Here is a 22,316-nt window from a genome sequence, read left to right as displayed (position 1 = left end):
ACTTTCCACATTTTGATAGTTGCATTGTGGTTATGTCTGAGAATGTCCCTATATGTAGGAAATGCACACTAACATTCAGGGGTGGTGGGACATTAGATTGGCAATTACCTCAATTACAGCAATTACTCTCAAATGGTTCAGAAAGAGTGGGGGAGGTCATTTGTACTATTCTTGCAACTCTTCTATAAGTTTGGCATTATTTCAAAAAAGAAAAAAAAATCCCCATCCTAGGGGTCTAGTGACTTGGATGACATATGAGGATGGATTTTGTGGGGCTTTCTCGTGGGTTCCTTGGAGATCCCCTGCAGGAAACATGCTAGTACTTCCTCCAGCTCACTCCTCTCAGCTTCTTCCTCAGCTTCTAGGTTTTGATCAGCCCATCCCCCTTGGCCCAGGCCACCCCACCATCCCTGGGCAGATGACTCCAGGCCAACTCCCCCTCTACAGGCTCCACATTTGGTGTCTGAGAAACCTGCTGCTTATTGATATATTTGATCCCACAATGCACTCAACTAGTTCCCAAACTCCACTGGACACTTGCAAAGGTGGCTAAATAATCTTAAAGCTCCTTTTGTGGGGCTTACAGTGAACAGAATGCAACTGTCTCCTTGACCCTCAGTGGATGAGCATATAAGACAGTGACAATTCTCCCTTTTCCAAACACAACTATGTAGGCTGGATATGGGTGATTAGGTCATGCTGGTGGAACTAGCTGGGGCCACCCTTCAACTCTGGGGGCTCTTAAAATCTCTTTTGTTCTCGTCTTGGAAGACGTGCTGATGCTCATGACAGCAGGAGCCACATTTCATGGCCTGCGCAGGAAAGTTCTTGCCAAAATCATCTTGCAAAACCTAGTAACAGATTTTATCTTACTTATCTCTGCAGCATTTTGCACTGTTTCAACACTATACATTCTTCTTTTGTGTTCAGCCAAAACACCCCCCACTGGGTGTCATGTCCTCTGGCTGCCCTGCGTGCCTCACCTTAGTTCTCCTCATCCCCCTCAAAGTCTTACTGTTGGTTTCCTTAAGATTCTTTCCATCCTGAGCCCTCTTCTCTTTTGCTCAACATACTCTTCCTGGGCATTCCCACCCATTCCCATTGCTTCAATTACCACTGGATGGATTGTGGGCTGTCTTAATGCTAACAATGATACCTCAGGTTCTCCAAAGCCTGGAGGAGGAAGATGGGTTTATCTTGAGACCCTGATTCAACCCAAGCAATAAAAGAGGTTAGACCCTGAGGGGCCCAGCTAAGGAAATATTTTTAGGAAAGGCTGGATAGAAGGGGCAGGGTCCAGGATGAGTTCCCTGCCTCAAAGCCATCAGGGCGTGGTGAACCCCAAGTTGGGGCTCGCTCAGTAGAAGATGTGGCACATTTGCCCGGGGTCACTCTGAAAGTCTGAAGGCAGGCAGAAATGAAGCTTTTCAATCCTGCACACTTTCTTCTGAGCTCTCAGTTCAGGCAGTTTAAAATCTGCCTTTGAAATGGAAATACTGTAATTTCAAAATCTCAGCAGGGCAGTTGGGGATGGAGGGTGTGGAGTGGATGAACAAAAGCACTGAGGCCTGCTTTTGACCTCTTCTTCTCAGCTAACAAGCTCCAGCGCACAGCTTAGCTGCCAGCCCTCTGGCTCTTGCTGTTTCTACAGTGGCTAAGTCCCAGCGTTTCTGGGACAGAGCTAATTGCAAACAGTATGTCCCATTCATCACCAAGTCTGCACTCTTACTTGTCAGACTCCATGTCCCATATTTTGCTTCAGAAAATATGATCACCAGAGCTCTGTTTCCTTGTGGTCTAAAACTTCCCAGGAGAGAAATCGAGACGACATGTATCTATTCTGCTGGGATGGCTCCATTCTCCCCACGTAAACAAAACCTAACCTTGAGCAGAAGCACCCAGCCTTCTCCACCCTAACTTTCATGACCGCTTCATGCAAATTAGTACATTTATTTACTTGCTCATTTGATTCAATTAAGCTCATACTCTGGCATATTTTTTAACTGCTAGTTGAACAAGTGAATCTCGTAGGCTGCAATCAGAAAACAACTTTATTCTTTCCCTCAGACCCATTCTGTGGGTTAGCTCATCCCTGAACCTGCATGTGATCGTGGGTGGACAGACACACTCTAGGGTAATAAAAGATCCTCTGGCTGCTTCCAGTCTCAAAAAAAGTCTCACTTCGGTAGTTAAAATGTCTGGCCACAAGTAATTTAACTGAAGCTTCTCTCCCCTCATCAAGCTCCCGGGTAGGAAAGAGAAATGGGATCAGCTCTTCCTCCCATTCCCTATCTCCTCCCTGCTTACCAGGCCCCCTCTGGCCCCTCTTGTTTAAAAGAAAATAGGGCACATGGGGATGAAGGGAGGTTCAGGATAGGTAAGGTCTTACTTGGCTGGCACCTGGCGAATATACCACTAAACTTTGGCCACAGCAAATGTTCAAAGTTCATGCTTTCTGACCTGGGGGGATGACCAAATCTGACTCTTGCATTGGATGTTTTTGTTGGTCCTTTGGAAGCCCCTGCTGGAACACTGTTAACTCTCCTTGTGATCTGAGCAGAAGTTGCCTATGTGATTTATTTCCCTCAGGCCCTGGGAACACAGTGGGAATACAGGAGGATACATGCACCATTTGGGGCTGTCCTTTGGGACAGGATTGGAAATGACTCTGGGGAAGAAGGGACAGGCCCCAGGACAAAGCCCATAGGGTGGTGAGGAGAGTGTGGGCTGGACGTCAGGCTTCCTACAGGGAGTTCCCTTGTGTATGACAATCTGCACCAGCTCCATGGTGGCCTTGCCCATAATAACCAGAGCCTCTGGGGTGGCTCCCCAGTCCTTGGTGCCCCCTCAAACTCCCAGGGACAAGGTCTCCATGAGGCACCCTTAGAGTTCCTCTCACGAGGATGGACATGAGGGGAAGGCCCACCTTCCTTCTTGGAAGATGGCTGAGACATTGCTCGTTTCCTCTCCCTACTCCATTCCCTCTGTCCTCTTCGCCTTCAGCCCTTCTTTCCCTCAGGATGGTTAGTATACATGTTGCAACCACGTTGTTGTTCTGGATTTTTCGTTCTCTTGCTTATCTGTGTTACCACAAGCTGGGTAAGGACACAGGCAATCTGGAACCTCCCCTCAGAAGATGGAAGCATTGGCCAGTTACTATGTTCTAGGCCTTTGAACCTCAGTTAAAACTAGAGCAGGAGAAGTCAATTTTTAACATCCTGTTACATGTGATTTATTCCATCTTGTCCAGAGCCTCACAGAACCTTTCTAAAAAATAAAAATCTGGGTTTTTAGAGAGGCACTGCCCTTTTCAGCTTTCTGAAACTTCAAAATATATTTTACATAGGACAGAATGCAGAGGTTTCCTCACACAAGCAAAGGAGTGCTATATGGGAAAATGTTTAAGAACAGCTGTGTGAATAGAAAACAGACTTTAACAAATGCACCAAGGTTGTTTTGGAATAGTGAGAACCTAGGAGATTTTCCTCACTTCTATTCTCTTTTTTCTACTCTTTGACTAGTTTCAACTTTCCTTTAGTGAGCCTAGACTGGTTCACAAAATCCTTTATCTGCAATTCCAAAACCCAATAAGCTATGGGTGAGGAAAGCTCTGAATACTAAGGATTTCCCCCCATAATTAATTCTCTGTACTTAATTTAACTTGAACTGAAGGGAAGCTACTTAAAGCCTTTATCTCAGTGTGAACTTTCAAATATTTTACTGAAGAAATTATAATGTGTTTGCTTGCAGCATGCCTCCCCAGACCCTACTGGAAGTGTTATGTAATATACAGTATAAGCCCCATACCACCTCCTAAAATCCAAAAATAATTCTGAATTTCCAGGGCGCCTGGGTGGCTCAGTTGGTTGAGTGCCCAACTTTGGCTCAGGTCATGATCTCACAGTTCATGGATTTGAGCCCTGAATTAGGCTCTGCACTGATAGTGTGGAGCCTGTCTGGGATTCTCTCTTTATTTTATCTCAAAATGAATAAACTTAAAAAAAATCTGAATTCCATAACACATCAGGCCCTATTGGTTTTGGACAAGTGCTTAAAGCCTATATTTCTAAAGAGGAGAAAATGTAATAAAGTGTTATTATTTTTCTTGTTCTACTAGCTTCTCATTATAACTAACTCATCCCCACCTCTAGTCCTTGTACAAGTTATTCCCTCACCTTCCTGGCCCTTCTGTACCTTCTTTCATCAGAGCAGAGTTCACAACCTACCTCCTAGAGGTAAAGTTTGAAGTTTCCTGGTTAGTCTAATATCTTTTTTCACCTGAATATCGAGTTTAGATTTGGGACCAAGCCATACTAGCTTGGGCTTTAAAGAGACACAATGACTCATAATTTAATGACAGCTCACCCAACTATTGTCATAAGACTTTAGCCCCTTCCAAAGACCTCCCCTCCCCATTTCTTCTGGGAATTCCTAGATCAGGTTTAAGGAGCTTAATGTCATCATGAATCTCCTCCTCCCACCATAAGTATGGTTTATTGATAAAGACCCTCTTTCCTACTGAACCCTTCAGCATAGCCCTCTACCCCAGCATATAGACTAGAAGACTCTGGGGAGGGAGTGGACTCAAATCTGCAGGTTCTCTGCAGACTTGGGTTTTTTTTTTTTTTTTAAAGATTTTACTATGTTTAAGTAATCTCTACACCCCATGTGGGGATCAAGCTTACAACCCCAAGATCAAGAGTTGAATGCTCTACCAACTGAGACAGCCAGGTGCCTCATCTCTCCATATTTGAATTTGAGAACTACTGGTTTAAAGGTTTGCACATCAATGGCAACTCACAAAATTTGAGAGATAAAATATGGTTATAATGATGCAGTCTTCAGCTGAGAAACTGACAGTTCCCATTGGTAGTTATGTTACCCTGTACCTAATGCATAGCTTTCATAATAAAGGTTAACAATTTTTCAACAGTCTTTGTCCAATCTTGATCCTTGTCTAATAATTCAGTATTTTTCTTCACCATTTAAAAATATTTTTTTAATTTAATTTTTATTTTTTTAAATACTTATTTAACTTTTTTTAGAGAGAGAGAAAGCGTGCATGAGCAGGGGAGGGGCAGAGAGAGAGGGGGACAGAGGATCTGAAGCAGGCTCTGTGCTGACAGCACAGAGCCCAACATAGGACTTGAACTCACAAACCATGAGATCATGACCTGAGCCAAAGTCATTCACTTAACCGACTGAGCCATCCAGGAGCTCCTAAAAATGTCTTTTGAAGCCATGCATCTATCTGGTGAATTTTTCAGGAAGTTTTCTGCCATGTCTGGCTGCTTCTCTCCCTCTCTCCTTTCTTCCCCTTTCCCTTTCTCTCTTCTCTCACCCTCCTCCCTGGAACAAACAAACAAACAAAGTACCACCACCAACAACAAAATCTCTCCATTTCTCCTGCAAAACAATTCAGAACCCTTTTTGTACTTTGGGCACAGTCTAAGACATAATTAAAGACAGAAAATGGGATATACTTAAGTTCCCTTAGTAAGACAAAAATTACTGCTACAGGAATTCAGACTGGGGGTTCACATGGTCTCTTGCTTCTTCATCCCTGTTGCTACCTGGAAAGATACATAAAATGCCACAGTCAATATCTTTTTTAATATCAAGAAGGGTATAGTGGGCTGATATGTCAACCTGGAACCTGTGAATATGACCTTATTTGGAAAAAAGGTCTTTACAGACATAATAAAGGTAAGGATCTCAAGATGAGATCATCCCAGGTTATATGGGTGGGCCTAAATCCAGTGGCAAGTATCCTAATAAGAAGAGTACAACACACACAAAATTGGAGAAGGCCATGTGAAGATAGAGGCAGAGAATGGAATGATGCCTCTGTAAGCCAAGGAATGCCAAAGATTGGGAGCAGACATTAAAAGCTTACATGACATTACGTTAAAAGCAGACAAGGAAGGATTCTCCACTTGAGCTTTTAGAGGGAATGTGTTCCTGCTGATACCTTGGTTTTGGACTTCTAGTCTCCAGAACTGTGAGAGAATAAATTTTGTTGCCTCAAGCCACCAAGTTTGTGGTAATTTGTTGTTATGGCAGGGCTGGGAAACTAACACAAAGGGACAGGTAGTGACTAGCCCTCTCTACTTATGGGTAGCCTCATCTGTCAGCTTAGAAGTGAAAATAATTTTGCTATTCATAAATTTTGCCTATTTGGGGTCTTAATGGTCAAGCAGAGAATCTTCACCAACTCAGGATGGCTGATTTCTACACGTGACTCCCCAAAAATATTCAGATAAAGAACAGTGGCTTCTTCCTGAGTGATATATAGGATTGTTGAATCACTGTACTATACACTTGAAACTACTATAACTGTATGTTAACTAGGCTGGGATTAAAATTTAAAAAAAAAAGAAAAAGAACAGTGCTTCTGTTGAGGAAATGTCAACTACTGCTTGAAATTGTTGGCTACTAGAGTCAAATTCGAATCCTGATTTGGATCCTGGTTCTCCGACTCATTAACCATGCAGCTTTAGGCAATTATTTAACCTTGAGACTAGCACATAAGAGCTACATAAATATTAGCTCCTATTTAACTCCAACTTTTGTGTTTATTTTGTTTGTCTGCTCGTCTGTTTGTTTATTCTTTTCAATGGCTAGAGATGGCTACCCCAGTCCCAAACTTACACGACTTTTTAGTTCAAAATCCAACAGCAGCTAATTAAAATCCTTGCACCACTTATTTCAATTTCTTGAGAGAGAGACTACAATGTATGTTCAAGTGATTGTGTACATTAACTATTACTTGCCTGACCTCCCATGGCTGGGAAAGCAAAATCTTTTTTTTTTTTTTTTTATAAATTTAGGAATGTTGTTTCCTTTTTTTAAATATGTAAATGTTTATTTATTTGTGTGTGTGTGTGTGTGTGTGTGTGTGTGTGTGTGAAAGAGAGAGAGAGAGAGAGAGAGAGAGAGCAGGGGAGGAGCAGAGAGAGAGGGAGACAGGGAATCCCAAGCAGGCTCCTCACTGTCAGTACAGAGCCCAATGCGGGGCTCAAACTCATGAACCATGAGATCATGACCTGAGCCAAAATCAAGAGTCTGATGCTTAACCTACTGAACCACACAGGTGCCCCTGGGAAGGCAAAATCTTTTTGAAGGTGATGTGTCTAGGAAGGCAATGGTGAGCATTTCTAGAATACTGAAGCCTTTTAAATTGTATATATTCGAACCTATTTATATATTCCTTCATAATGTATGCCTTTGATTTCATGCTTTAAAAAGTAGCTCTTGGGGCACCTGGGTGGCTCAGTCAGTTGAGTGGCTGACTCTTGATTTCAGCTCAGGTCATGAACTCAGGGTCATGGGATCAAGCCCTGAATTAGGCTCTGCACTGGATGTAGAGCCTGCTTAAGATTTTCTGTCTCTCTCCCTCTGCCCCATCCCCTTCTAAAAAAACAAACAAACAAACAAAACAAACAAACAAAAAACAGTAGCTTTTACCTTGAGATCATACATTGACCCATATTTTTTTATTTTACTTTCCATGTATACTCTCTAATATAATTTAAATTCTTTTATTCCAAGGGCACTTTTCTTTTCACCAAGTAGCTAGCTACTTGTCCTAACATAGTCTTCTGAGTAGCTCCTACTTTTCTCACTAATTTGAAACATGAATACTAATAACAATAGCATTTACTAAATGCTTTCTATGTGCCAGAGTTTGTGCTAGGCATATTACATGGATTATTTCAGCTTAGCAGTATTATTATCCACATATGACAGCTAAGAAATGGCATACTTGGGATTCACACCCAGGTCATCTGACTGTCAAACTCATACTTTCAACCACTATGCTACTCATAGAAATAATTTGGGTCTATTTTTAGCTTAAATAATAGGAAACATTTTTGACATAACTGGAAGTCCAGATTTAGGATGGGCTTCACAGTTGACTTGGCTCAAGTTCAATGTCCCCATGATTCTCTTGGCTCTGCTTCCTTCCATGTGTGACTTCATCCCTAGGCTGATAGTAAGATAGCTGTAGCAATTCTAGTCCCCATATCCAAGCACAAAAATGTCCAGTAGAAGAGAAACAAAATGCTACTTTAAGAAACTCTCCCAGAATAAGAAAGGATTTTCTCAGACCCTCCAACAAAATTCTCCTCAAGTCACATTGGCCAAAATTGGCCAAATGCCCATTTCTGTATCAATTATGGGCCAGGAGATTGGATTAAATCAAATTATATAAGCCCACCCCTAGAGTTAGAAACAGTATCAACTTTGTTTTGGAACATGGGCATCATAAAAGTAAGAAGTACTATCAGTAAGGATTAGGTTCAGCTCTCTAATTCAGAAAACTTAAAATAGCAGTAGATTAAATAAGTTAAAAGGTAAATCAAGTCTGGAGGTAGGCATTAATCTGGAGGTAGGGCTAGGATGGAGGCTCCATGGTCACCCAGTTTCCCTCTTCTCTCAATGCTCTGCTGTTCTCAACATGTGGCTTCCACTTCATGGTTCTAGATAGTTCTGGAGCCACAGCCATCATACCCACCTTCAGGCACCAAGAAGGAAGAAGGAATGGAAGGAAGAGACTGATTTCTGTCTTTAAGGACATATCCCAGAAATCACATGATACATTTCTGTTTACAACCCACTGGACAACACTTAGTCATCTGGCAACATCTGGCTGAAAAAAGCTGAGAAATGTGGACTTTATCCCAGATAACTATTTGCCCAGATACACATCACAGATTACACTACTAAAGAAGAAGAGCAAAAGATACAGAGAGAATGCCAGTAGTCTCTAGAACAGGTGGAAACATGAACTCAACTGGGGTTCTGTTACGGAGGAAGAAGGGGGAACTAAATAAATTCTGGTTACACAACCAGCAATGTGTCCTGCAGCCCTGATGGAGTCTTTGATCTAGTCCTAGACTAGTCAACAACATAGTGGTATCAAATACTCTGGATGGACATCTTGTGCCACACACCCATTCCTGGAACTTGGCTGTACAGTCATTCCAAGCCAAAACTCATGATTGAGAATAGAGTTGGAGTGGTTCCCTAAAAATATTTGTTTGTGTTTTTTTAAGAGTTAATACACTACGAATTGAAGTTTGGGATGCCTGGATGGCTCAGTCAGTTAAGCCTCTGACTCTTGATTTCAGCTCAGGTCATGATCAAGTCATGAGATCTGGTCATCAGGTCATGAGATCAAGTCCCACATTGGGCTCTGCACTGGGGCATGGAGCCTGCTTAAGATAGTCTCTCTCTCTCTCTCTCTCTCTCTCCCTCTCTCTCTCTCTCTCTCTCCCTTCCTCCCCCCCCCTCCACCTTCCGTGCTCACTTTAAATAAATAAATACATAAAAAAATAAATAAATAAAATTGCACCTTAAAAAATAAGAATTGAAGATATTTGTATTGAAGATATTAAGCTTTTGTCTGTTTACTATGTTCTAAATTGTTTTCTAGTTTATCATTTACTCTTAACCTTTATAGTTATATTATTAGTTATTGCTTTCACATACAGAACTTTTACATTTTATATTATTAAATATTCTTTACCTTTACATATTTTTTTTTTACTTTTCTGTTAGAATGATCTTTCATAACCAAGGATCTGATAAATGCTCACCTATATTATTCTTTCCTGATTAAATTATTTTTTATCAGTCAGAAGATGCATTCTGCTACACATTTAACAAAAACTCCACTTACAATCACTTAACACTAAATAGGGGTTCCTTTTTCTCAGGTCATATCTTCAGGGTTGGTTTGGTGGACTCATTAGATCTTCAAGAATCCAATCTCATTCCATGTTTCTGTTCTATAATCCTTAATATGTAGCTTTTCCTCAAGTTCACAAACAACCACTGCATTTCTAGGCATCACATCTGAAGTACATTTAGAATGAAAGAAGAAGGGCAAAATGTAAAAACTGCATGCTACCGGAATCCACAGATTTTGTCAGGAAATCAATATCTTTCCTGGAGACCCCATCTGTTAGATTTCTTATTGGCCAGAACTAGGTCACATGGACACACAAAAGAGCAAGGGAATCTTGAGGAAGTAAATATTTTTACCTGAACACACTGCTGTCCTGAAAAAATCAAACTTGATTATTAAGGGAGGGAATGGATATTGGGTAGACAACATCTGCCATAATTTTCCAACTAGAATTTTTTTGATATATGATATAGAACAAGGAGCTAACAATTTTTTCCAATGAGTTAACCAACCTACCCAGCATCTTTATTGAATGAACCATTCTTTATTCATTTATTTGGCAAGCAACTTCATTTGAGAACTTATAGAGGTTCCAATTCCAGTAATGGCAGAGAGGTACCTAATATATCGGCCTGCCCCAGATCAAACTTTGGACAAAATATAGAAAACAACCACTGAAAGCACTGGAGAGAAAAAACGAAAGCTGACAGAAACTGGAGAGTTGTTGACACTTGAAAGGAGGAATTGACACTACATGAGTTTCCCAATATTATAGCTTATGCCTAAAGGCAGGCCACAATCAATGTTGTATCTGGAATAGACATCTGCCATCTTACTACCTTGAAGAACTAGAAAGAAGAGTTTAGGATTTCTGTAGCAGCCAGAAAGTGGAGGGGGACATCCTGGAAAGGAAAGAGCCACAGTGGAAGAGTGCCACATTCTGTATGTAAACTCTTTCAAAATCTGTTTGTCCCCTGAATTACTCATGGGCAGTGCAGTTACCAAGAAGCCCAATTAAGATGAAATAATTCAACAGAGATTTTAGCTGGAATCTACTGCAAGAGACACTAGATTTCAGGCAAGTTAAATGCCCACCTAAAAAAAACCAAAACCAAAACTCAATACTCTTTTGAGGAATATGACAGAATCCAGAGATTCTACAACATATCGTTCACAATGTCAAGAATACATTGCAAAATTACTCCACATACAAGAATAGAAAATATGACTGATACTCAGGAGGAAAGGCAGTCAGTGGAGATCAACCCTTAAATTATTCCTATTGTAGAATTAGCAGACAGGAATATCAAAGTAGCTGTTATAACTCTTTGTTCAGCAAAGAATCTAAGGTCTCAGGCCACTTCTAATCCCTCTCTTGGACAGAGTATAATGAACAGATCACCCTATGAGGCATATGTCCACATGTCCTCCCAACAACTGGACTGAGAATTAACCAGGATGATGAAAGTAAGAATAATAGTTTTAAGAAGAAAAGGAAAGACAGGGTTTTTCATTTCCCTCGTATAGAAAGTAAATCAATGATTGGTTGTTGTATTGGCAGAGAGTTCTTGCTAAACCCTTGGATCTCAGCTCTCTTGAGTCAGAGGTAGCAGCTGTGGGATTACCTGGCTGTTTTGTAGTCCCACTTATTTACCATCCTTATTAAAATCTAACCAATCTCTCCTCAGTGGAGGCTTTCCTGCAGCCCATCCCATCCCCCCCCCCCCAGACTCTTCAAGGGGAGTTTCTTTGAAACCTTAAAGATCTTTTTTTTTCTTTCAGAAATTCAACACAGCATGATAATCTCTATAGGGAGTAGAGAGAAACTATGCCTCAAAGGGTAAAAGGACTCCACAGGGGTTACAAATCCCACTACAGATGCAACAAAGATCATCTCAGAAGAAGCTAAAATGGGTCACCTTCTTAACCCATTTCCTTATTATTTAGGGAAAATGGCTAGTCCACTTATTGCGCCCTATTCTGCAAGCAAGTTTGCCCTGGATGGGTTTTTCTCCTCCATCAGGATGGAACATTCAGTGGCCAAGATTAATGTATCGATCACTCTCTGTATCCTCGGCCTCATAAACACAGGTAAGTTGAAGAGAGTAGATTAAACAGCTTGCAGATGATTGCCTGCCATTTCCATTGTGGGTAAAAAAGGTGCTGAACTCCTTGACTCCTGTGTAATGCACAAAAAACCAGTGACAGCAGTGGTTCTCCATGCAATGAAGCACTTCTGTCACTAGTGGAGCCTCTGACTATTCTTTGACTCTTCTTTCCATTCTGACCACCAAGTGTGCCAAGTGACAACAGACTCATCACCTGACCCTATTCTGAACACTTTTTTTCCTCAGGGACACTCAACGGCCATTACTTTCCCATTTGAGGCTTATTGAATACAAGTTTGTTATTCTTAATAATATTACTAGTAATAAGACATATCAACATCATGAATCTTTTTTTCTTAATTTTTTTAACGTTTATTTAATTTTTAGAGAGAGAGTACAAGCAGGGGAGGGGCAGAGAGAGGGAGACAGATGACCTGAAGCAGGATCTGTGCTGACAGCAGCAAGTCCAATGCAGGGCTCAAACTCATGAACCGTGAGACCATGAACTGAGCCGAACTCAGACACTCAATTGACTGAGCCACCAACCTTTTTTTTTTTTTAATAAGTAATCTCTACATCCAGTGTGGGGCTCAAACTTAACAACCTCGAGATCAAGAGTCTCATGCTCTATTGACTAAGCCAGACAGGCACCCCTCATGAACCCTTTGATGTGATGCACTGGGAAAGACACAGCATCATTTTTGTGATATACTTGTCAGAAATGTATAACCTGACTCCAATCATCATAGAAAAATGGACAGAGTCACTGGCCATCTCAGTCAGTAGAGCATGTGACTCTTAATCTGGGAGTTGTATATTTGAGCCCCATGTTGGGCGTAGAGATTACTTAAAAATAAAATCTTTTCTTTTTTTTTTAATTTTTTTTTAACGTTTATTTATTTTTGAGACAGAGAGAGACAGAGCATGAACGGGGGAGGGTCAGAGAGAGGGAGACACAGAATCTGAAACAGGCTCCAGGCTCTGAGCTGTCAGCACAGAGCCCAACGCAGGGCTCGAACTCACGGACCGCAAGATCATGACCCGAGCCGAAGTCGGCCGCTTAACCGACTGAGCCACCCAGGCACCCCTAAAATCTTTCCTTTAAAAAAAGAGATAAAAATAGACAAACCCAAATTGAGGGACATTCTATAAAACAATTGATCAATATTCTTCAAAAGTATCAAGGCCATGAGGGACAAAGAAAGAATGCAGAACTGTCAGTTTGGAGAGAAAATAAGAAGAAATTACTACTAAGTGTAATCCTAGCTAAGATCCTGGAACATAAAAAGGATATTAGTGAAAAAAATAAGGTCTATATTTTAGTTAGTAAAATTGTCCCAATTATATTGTACCTTGACAATTGTACAGAGGTTATGTGTAATGTTATAGTTAGGAGAAGGAGAGTGAAGGATATAAGGGAATACTCTGCACAATTTTTACAATTTGTCTGTAATCCAAATGCAAATTTATCTAAAATAGGTTCAATACAAAAACCTTATTTAAAGAGTAATTGAGGGGCACTTGGGCAGTTCAGTCAGTTAAGCACCTGAATCTTGATTTCGGCTCGGGTCATAATCTCATGGTTCGTGGGTTTGAGCCCCATGTGGGACTCCACATGGACAGCATGGAGCCTGCTTGGAATTCTCTCTCTCCCTCTCTCTCTGCCCCTCTTCTGCTCACAATCTCTCTCCCTCTCTTTCTCCCTCAAAATAAATAAACTTAAAAAAAAAGAGTAATTGAGTAAATTGAGTAGTAGTTGTAGAACAAGAGAGATTAAGACACACAGGGAAACAAAGATAGAAAGAGAGAAAGAAACTGTGCAGGAAGGGTATAAAAATTTAGAGAAGATAAGGTAACTTTCCTTCCAAATAAAAGTGGCTACTGTGGACAGAAAGCAAAGGCCTGGATTCTTGTCCATCTCTTCCTCTTACAAGTTAGTAAAGCGTTATCATACAGCACTCTGCTTTGCCCACTGACACTTTCCATTAGCTACTGGGTCTTGATATAACTTCTATCCTCATTCTACTGCCCTTTATTACTCCCTCACCTCAACCAAAACACCCAAGAGAGAGACATGATTTAAATCTCTCAATTAATCACCTCTAACAGCACTCCCCACAAATCTTCATCTAGAAAGACAGAGCCCACATTAACTCTAAGCCTCTCTTTGCCCAGCAGGCCCTACATATACCCGGTCTTCTGATAGGGCCCACAGGGTCTTGTAGAGCAAACCCTGGCAAACAGTCCCTAACAGCGAAGCTGTGGCTATCTGCAGAGTTTCCATCATGTAGACTCTACTAGTCTTGGACAACCCCACTCTTCTATTGTCATTCTGCAGACACAGCCATGAAGGCCATTTCTGGAATAGTCAACATGGAGGCATCTCCAAAGGAAGAATGTGCCCTGGAGATCATCAAAGGGGGAGCTCTGCGCCAAGAGGAAGTGTACTATGACAACTCAGTCTGGACAGCTCTCCTGCTGGGAAATCCAGGAAGGAAGATTCTGGAACTCTTCTCCTTAAGAAGTTATAGTTTGGACAAGTTTATAATCAACTAAGCACTTCTTAAGGTGGATCATGGTAAGAGAGCTTGGGACTGTTCTTCCTGACATTTATCTGAGCTCCATCCATGAAGGCATCTCCCTGGAGACATAAGTGAGGGTCCCAGAGAGTTGGAAACATCACATGTCACGGCTTGAAGGAGTTCCTCTAACACTTGCACAGTGGAAATGTAATTATAATGAATGTCATGAGCCACTGCAACCTGCAGTCATGAAATTGATAACCGTAGGTATAATTAAAAGGTAGTTCTATCAAGTTTACCTCATATGTAATAATATTATGATAATTAAAACATTAATTATAATAAAGGTCATATCTACTATATAAATTCATAATTTGTAGCTATAGGTTCATTCGGTGTGGTTCCTTTAAAACCTGTACAAGTGAAATTTTTCAGTGTTCATATCTTATCTTGTGGCCTGAACATTTTCTCTGTTCTTGAGTTGAAGAAATCACCCTACTCTTCATTTGAAAGACATCACATCCATGCCATATTGTATATTTCAGATAGTCTTTATATTATTTTATATTGTTCCTCTGGGAAGGAGGAAACCAGGGTGGGTATAAATCACTAGGGCAAACCCATGGAAGCGGAAGTCCCTGGAAACTTGAGCCACAGAACCAACATACTTTAGTGCTCTCAGACTGCATCAAGTGTCTACACTTTACATGTGAACTTTCAACTGTGTACTATAAGTCTGGAGAGGAAGAAGTGGAGTTTGATCCTGCCACTCATTTAATCATTTATTAAGTCAACAGATATTTACCAAACATTTGCCAGGCATCACCTAACTACAACCAAATAGGAAACAGAAATCAGCTATATTAACAATTCAGCAAAGCCTTTTATTGGTTAGGTGTCCAACAGGTAAGAGATAGCAAATTAGATAATTTTAGTAGACTTTATTTTTTAAAGTAAGCTTCACGCCCAGCACAGTATGGGGCGTGAACTCATGGGGCTTGAACTCATGACCCTGAGATCAAGACCTGAGCTGAGACCAAGAATAAGATGTTTAACTGACTAAGCCACCCAGACACCCCTAATTTTAGTAGACTTTAATAAAAATGAGATTATTGACAAAAGTGTGGACAAGGTTATAGGGCAATCACAAAGGATCAAGTAAGTAGTATCTCAGGGCTAGTCCCACCTTAGGGACAAGAAGAGAGAACCATTATAGAGAACCCAGAGAGAGAAACTGTTTGGAGAGCATCACAGAACAGGAGCTATGACATTCAGTTAAGGGATGCCACCAGCACACCCAGGACCACACAGGAAGGATCTGGAGGGACAAACACCCTCGCTTCACTCTCTTCCCTCCCTCTGATTTCTTGTTAATATTTTCTATTAGCTAAACAGAGGAGTAAGGGAGCAGCAGATGATATAACCACACAGCTTTCCTCATGCACAGAGCAGGGTAGGAAAGGATGGAGAATGTCCTAGGGTGACAGATGGGATATATCAACATCCCCAAATGTAGGGCTTCCATGATAAGTGATGCTAGGACACAAGACTTGGAAGCACAGGGAAAATTTCCCTTTCTCATCTCTTCATCTAAATGACCAGGCAGCATAACAGACTAGAACCCATTAAGCCTGCCGGCCACATGAACAAGGAGCTAGATCTGAGGGTGAATGTGGCTGGGCTTTTCTTAGAAAGAGATTCTTCCCAGACTATGCTCAGTGTAAGGGAGCAGGAAAGACTTGACTGCAACAGTGTGCAAGAAAATAGATCCGAAATGTGAAGACAGATTTCTGACCATACAGCAGCATACACATGCACACATGCACACCTGTGCTGAATCAGAGAAGATCATGAAGTGTCTGGATGCAAGTGATATGCTGTCGTGCCAGTCCCTGAGTCAGGTGCGTCTGCAGGTGACACAAATGGGGCAAGGAGCCAGGTTTGTGACAGGATGAGGGTGAGAGGATGATTAGGAAGGGAAGAGGTGAATGCTGAGACAGGAGCATGATCAAATGGTAAATGTACAGCCAGAGTCAGCTTAAAATTAGTTTTGCCTTCAGCCTAAACTTTTAAGATTCTCCTTAGGCCCAAAGACACATTAAGACTTCAGTCTATGTTTCATATAAATCAGCTGCTCTCTGATTCTGCTGATTTATGGCCTGGGGAAAACAAGAAGCTATGTAACAATATTTATGTAACTAATAAACTAAACCTTTGGTCTTTCCAAGGGTGTGTTGGTAAATGTTTAACTGGCAGTCCAGGAAAAGAGAGAGAAAGAAAAAGAAAGCAAGCCCTGATTCAAAATATTTGCCTGCTTCCCCCCCCCCCCCCCCCTTTTTTTTTTTTTTGCCTGCTTTCTTGATGTAAACATTCTCAGCATAGTCGATTTTTTTAAGCCACCAGGTCATCTCACTGAATGTGTAACAGAACAGGAACACACCGTGGGCTCTCTCAAACCTGTACAGCCTGCTCCAGCAACCACCCTGACTTTCACATTCCACATTCTGACAGAATTAGTTATTCTTAAAGGCCTAGCTCAATGCCTCTCTCCTCCTCCAAGGACTTGAAAGTAACAGAACAGTTTGTTTCTACCATTGTTGGAGAGGGTGGGGGATCAAGAGCTCCCAAAGACAAGGGATGCTCATATTCTTGAACTCAAGTTCATGTTGACTTTGCATGAAGTCAACAGCCTTAATTGTGTGCGAGTCCCAAAGATGACCTTCATGTCCGCTAGCATTGAATTCCCCTGGAAGTAACAGAAAAACCCACTGACAGTGGCTCAATCAAGTAGAAATTACTTTTCCACCAGTTACCAAAAATCTAGGAGGGGCAGACCAGGGCTTCTGGGAGTTGGATTCCTTCTGTCTTTCCTCCACTCAGCTAACCACCCTCCTCCTTGTGACTGTGGGGGCACAAGACACCTGCTCTACCTCAGCTCCGTGCTGGGTTTCAGGAAAGGAAAAGGTGAAGGACAGCAAATGCAGACCAGCGGTATCTGAGCCCTGATACAGAGCAAACTGGGAAACTCCATCCAGGACTTCAGCTCCCATCCTGTGGGCCAGAGTCATGTCATGTGATCACCTCTCCCTTCAAGAGAGGCTGAGAAATGGAGCTTTCAGCTGAGTGCATTTTCACCCCAAACAAAACTGGGGTTCTGTTAGGCACCAAGAAGTGTTTGTCACAAACATAAATCACGACAGAAACAAAGAAACCTAGAGTCAGAGAAGAAGGACATGGTTCCTAAGATGCCAGGTTCCTAACCATGGTGACAGGACCCAGTCCCACTGACCACCTGCAAGGTCTCATTAGTTCCAGCTCCCTCCATGCTGAAAAACATCCCAGGCTCTTCCCTCTCCAAACTTCACTTTGAAAAACTATGATCCCCTCTCCTTAGTAAAGAGTATAATGAAAGACCCTAGAAAAGAAGTAGCAGGGAGCCCTGAGGTGACCCCAGAGGCAATGACTCACATTGTTCCTGGAGAGTTCCCTCTCAGGGACAATTAATTTCCACCTCACCACCATGTCCGTCCACATAGGCTGGGCCTTTCTCCTTGGCTGGACTGCTCTGGGCCAGCATCTCAGACCACCCCCAGAGTCCATGGCTTCAAAGTTTCTCTAGAGCAGCGGTCGCCAAAACTTTTGATCACATACTTTGTTATTAAAAAATGATTAGGCATGTATATTTCTAACAGATATACAGTGACTATTACATAATATATGCATGTAGTATTTACTAACATAAAACATATACAAAAACAGAAATCTTCAAAAGATAAGATAAAACATAAATAGAAATTCGAACATCTCCCCATATCCAGTGGTTCCTCTGACATGCTGGAGACCATGGCTCTAAAGCTGTGTTAGAGAAAGAAGTCAGCATATGTTATGCTTCTAGCCAGCCCTTGGTTAGAGCATCAGCAGGCACCTGTGGCTCCTGGAGAGCCCCATTCCCCTCTCAGGGGACCACATGTAGGGTAGAATCTATCCCTCCCACCGGCTCACACTGCCTGCTGTCCAGGGAATTTGTCAAGGACCCTCATTCTTATCCATTAGTGCCCTGCCTAGAGCACTGGGCAACATATGCTAATCAAGTCCCAGAATCATCCCTTAATTTCTCCAGGGAAATATTCAAACCAAAGTAATTTGCAGTATGAAGGGAATAGAAAAACATATTTGCCACCTTGATACAGTGCTCATGATGTCTCACGATGTCTCTAGCAACTCTGCTTTGTTGTCAACATCTCAGCACCCCTAGATCTCCATCCCACCCCCCAGGCAGTCACCAGTTCATGGAGACCGCTCGGGAAAATCAGGATATCCCTTACATGCTAGATCCTCCCCACTCAGCAATTTTTAACCTAACTTCTCTAGTTGTTAGTCTTACACGTTTTCTAGTTAGACTTAGAATGTGTCTAAATTCCCTAGTTTTTAAGGAGAGGGGAGGGGAAACGGATGGAAACAGGGCAAATGTGAAAAAAAAGGCAGATGAGAAAAAGAGAATTTTCAAAAAAATAAAACAGAACCCTAGTGCCCACAGGCAAAAAACGTCGGAAGAAGCAGAACTCTGCACAGATCCAGAACACTTGGGGTGAGGACGAGAACCTAGAGCAAAAGGTAAAGCCAGAGGAGGGAGGGTGGGGAAATGAATTCTTAAAAAATAGGAAAGTGCCAGATGAATAAACCGCTTTAGTTGGGGAGGCTTTGGAGATAGGAGTTTCTGGGAAAGAGGATACAGAACAGAAGCCAAAGGTGAGGGCACATTGGCAAGTCATAGGATCAGTAACCAGAGGGTTTCAAAAGATCCACACTGACGAGAGCTGAGGTCTGAAAGACCACGAGGCCAGAGGTGCTAGGGTCTGTGTTGTGATTGGCTGCCCTGGGACTGTTGGGTTGGCATGCTTTGGGACCTCCCTCACACTGTCCTTGAACAGTCTCGTGGCACCCTGAACTCTGTAACAGAGAGCTTGAAAAGCTACCCCACCCCAAGAACAAAGAGCCAGGCCACCCTAACCAGACTTTTCCTTTTCACAAGCCTGCGTTTTTGCCATCAGGGTGGCAGCCCCACCCAGTGACTGACAGTTCGTGGTGTAGGGCACTTCACCACAATTTCTTCCCCGCAGGTGGCGCCGGGTCGGCAAGAGCTACCACGACTTCCTTCACAGCGTGCCTTCTCTGAATCACTGCTTAGGGCGGTTGAGCAGACCTTACAGGAGGCGAGGCGGGGCTCGGGCATCTACACCATTGGCTTTTGGTTAGATCTGTTCGATAGCGACAGCTAGTGGTCACTCTAGCTTTGACCTTACAAGCAAGGTGCTGTGAGCCTCACAGGGAAAGAAAAGTAAGGGAATGGGTAAATCAAGGCCCATTCTTGGCTGCCACTGGAAGCTAGAATATATCCAAAGCCATCCTTGAGTACAGTGGTACAAAGAAAACTCAAACTCTTGACAGTGATGTCCAAGGACCTTGGTTACCTCCATAGCCACATCTCAGGCCACCTGTCCTGCTTTTGATTCCCTAAGGAAAAAGAACTGCTGGTCCTCTGAAGGCACCCTTCTATTTCCACCAGCCCTTTGCTCCATGCTATCTCTTTTCCCCAGAATTCTCTTCACTCTCCCTATTGTCAGCTTAACTCCAACTCATCCTTCAAGACTCCACTCTGCCATTACCTCTAGGAAAAGTGTCTTCCCTTCCACCAAGGCCTATCCTCAATGCTGGGATGAGTGCTCTCCCACTCCTATCACGTCTCTATAATTTTTTCTTTCTTTCTTTCTTTCTTTTTCTTTCTTTCTTTTTCTTTTTCTTTTTCTCTTCCTTCCGTCTGTCCTTCCTTTCTTTCTTCCTTCCTTCTTTCCTTCCTTCCTTCCTTCCTTCCTTCCTTCCTTCCTTCCTTTCTTCCCTGCTATCTTTATTTTAAGTAGGTTCCACACCCATGTGGGGCTTGAACTCACAACCCTGAGATCAAGAGTCACATGCTCTACCAACTGAACCAGCCAGGCACCCCATACCTCTATTATTTTCTGTATCTGTCCATCACTTTAGTTCACTATGCTTTGAATTTACCTTTAAGATTGTCTCATGAGGGGCGCCTGGGTGTCTCAGTCAGTTGTGTGCCCGACTCTTGATTTTGGCTCAGGTCATGATCTCATGGGGCTTGCGCGTTCGAGCCCCATGTTTTGCTCTGCACTGACAGTGCAGGGCTTGCTTGGAATTCTCTCCCTCCCTCTCTCTCTGCACCTCCCCCCCCAAAAAAAATAAATAAATAAGCTTAAAATAAATAAATAAAAAATAAAATTGTCTTATGTAATTACTTGAAGGTATTTATTTTATTTTACTCATTGTTGCATCCCTAATTCTGAACACAGATCTTCGTGTGTGTAAGGTATTTCATTGATGTTTGAAAAATAAAGGACTTCTAGACCCTAATACTGGGAAAGGCTTACTATGGTGACAAAACAACTTTTCATTTCAAAGAAGAGGTATAGATGGATCTAAAAGTGACTTCATCAGATTCCAGCCCATTATTCTTTTCCCCACACCATCCTGTTTTTGCCTCTCTACTAACACCCAGCAGCACCTCAGCCTGTTGGGAGAGCCCTCCACCTCTTGGCAGTTCTGACCTTGCCATCTCCAGCAATGCCCAAACCCTAGCTCTCTTCCTTCCTGCCCACTTCCTGCAAAACTTCCTCATCAGAACTAAACTGCTTCTTCTTGAAACTGCTCCAGCATACCCCACTCCTGGATTTTATCCGAAAGGAAATATTTCAAAAGAAGAAAAGCACATAATTGCCTGCACGAAGGTGCTCATTTGCAGTACTATTTGTAAAACTTAGAAATGACAAAAGTCTCCATATAAGTAAAAAAAAAAAAAAATTCCTCCATATAATCTCCATATGAAACAAATAATCAGTTACATCATGCAAATACTAAGAAGTGTCTCAGCACGTTGGGATGATTTGTTCTTCTATTACTTCACTTTATTAGCAAGCATAGGACTTAAATCATATTCAGGAACTATTCTACTGAATGAAAAGTCACTCATTTATTCCTCAAAACAGCCTTATGAGATAGGTGCAGTTGTGTTCCCATTACTTATTTCAGAACACATTTGGTTTGGTCCGATAGAAAAGAAAAGTTAAATGGCTCACAAGACACTTATTTGAGGGAAGAGTGTGAGGCACCTCAACTATTTTTCTTCCATATAGAGTTGTGTGATACACATTTGTAAAAGAACTTGGTCAGTTGACTTGAGTTGGGTGAGTTTAAAAACTTACATATTTGAACTAATGCCATCATTCCATGGATAGACAAGTTCCTTATGTTTATTATTCTTTCAAAGAGATGATTTTGAATGTTTTTTTAACCCATGTATATACTTATGAAATTATATCAGATAAAACACACAGATGCACTGAAACTACTTCATTTTCATACAGCTGCATGTCTGACTGAGGATCTATTCCATCATAACCATTAATAAGTCACAAGGGCAAATGCTCAAAATTGCAGATGTTACTATAACAACAGTGATAGGTGGAATTTATTGAGTGTGTTATAATATCATGTAATCCTAAAATAATAATATAGAGTAGGTATTATCATTATTGCCATCTTACATCTTTTTAAAATTTTTGTTTATTTTTGAGGGGGGGGAGGGGCAGAGAGCAAGGGAGACAAAGAATTTAAAGTAGGCTCCAGGCTCAGAGCTGTCGGCACAGAGCCCAAAGCAGGGCTTGGACCCATGAATGGTGAGATCGTGACCTGAGCCAAAGTTGGAAACTTAACCAACTGAGCCACTCAGGCACTACAGTTTAATCCCATCTTGCAGAGGAGAAAACTGAGATGCAAAGACATTAAATAACTTACTAAACTGAAACAGGAAGTAAATGGCAAAGCCAGGCTTCCAACCCAGGCAGCCCTACTTTCTGAGGGCTCTTGCTGATCTACTGACCCAGGCTACCACTCAGGCAGTATGCTTCAGAGTGAGCAATAGCC

The 22,316-nt window shown here is 41.9% G+C and overlaps 1 protein-coding gene across 2 annotated transcripts in view; it reads left to right on the top strand.

The window, feature by feature from the left end:
* Positions 1–14,690, top strand: part of HSD11B1 (hydroxysteroid 11-beta dehydrogenase 1) — a 56,747-nt gene extending 42,057 nt beyond the window's left edge. For both annotated transcript variants that reach the window (XM_049634227.1, XM_049634226.1), the window contains exons 6-7: positions 11,642–11,785; positions 14,141–14,690. In XM_049634227.1, coding sequence (XP_049490184.1) covers positions 11,642–11,785; positions 14,141–14,358 — 362 coding nt within the window. In that variant the 3' untranslated portion in view covers positions 14,359–14,690. The remainder of the gene's footprint in view (positions 1–11,641; positions 11,786–14,140) is intronic.
* Positions 14,691–22,316: the final 7,626 nt, after the last annotated feature.

Source organism: Panthera uncia, chromosome F1 (genome assembly GCF_023721935.1).
Source record: "Panthera uncia isolate 11264 chromosome F1, Puncia_PCG_1.0, whole genome shotgun sequence".
Lineage (NCBI taxonomy): Eukaryota > Metazoa > Chordata > Mammalia > Carnivora > Felidae > Panthera > Panthera uncia.
The sequence above is the reverse complement of the archived record's forward strand: the minus strand, read 5'-3'. Positions and strand labels throughout refer to the sequence as shown.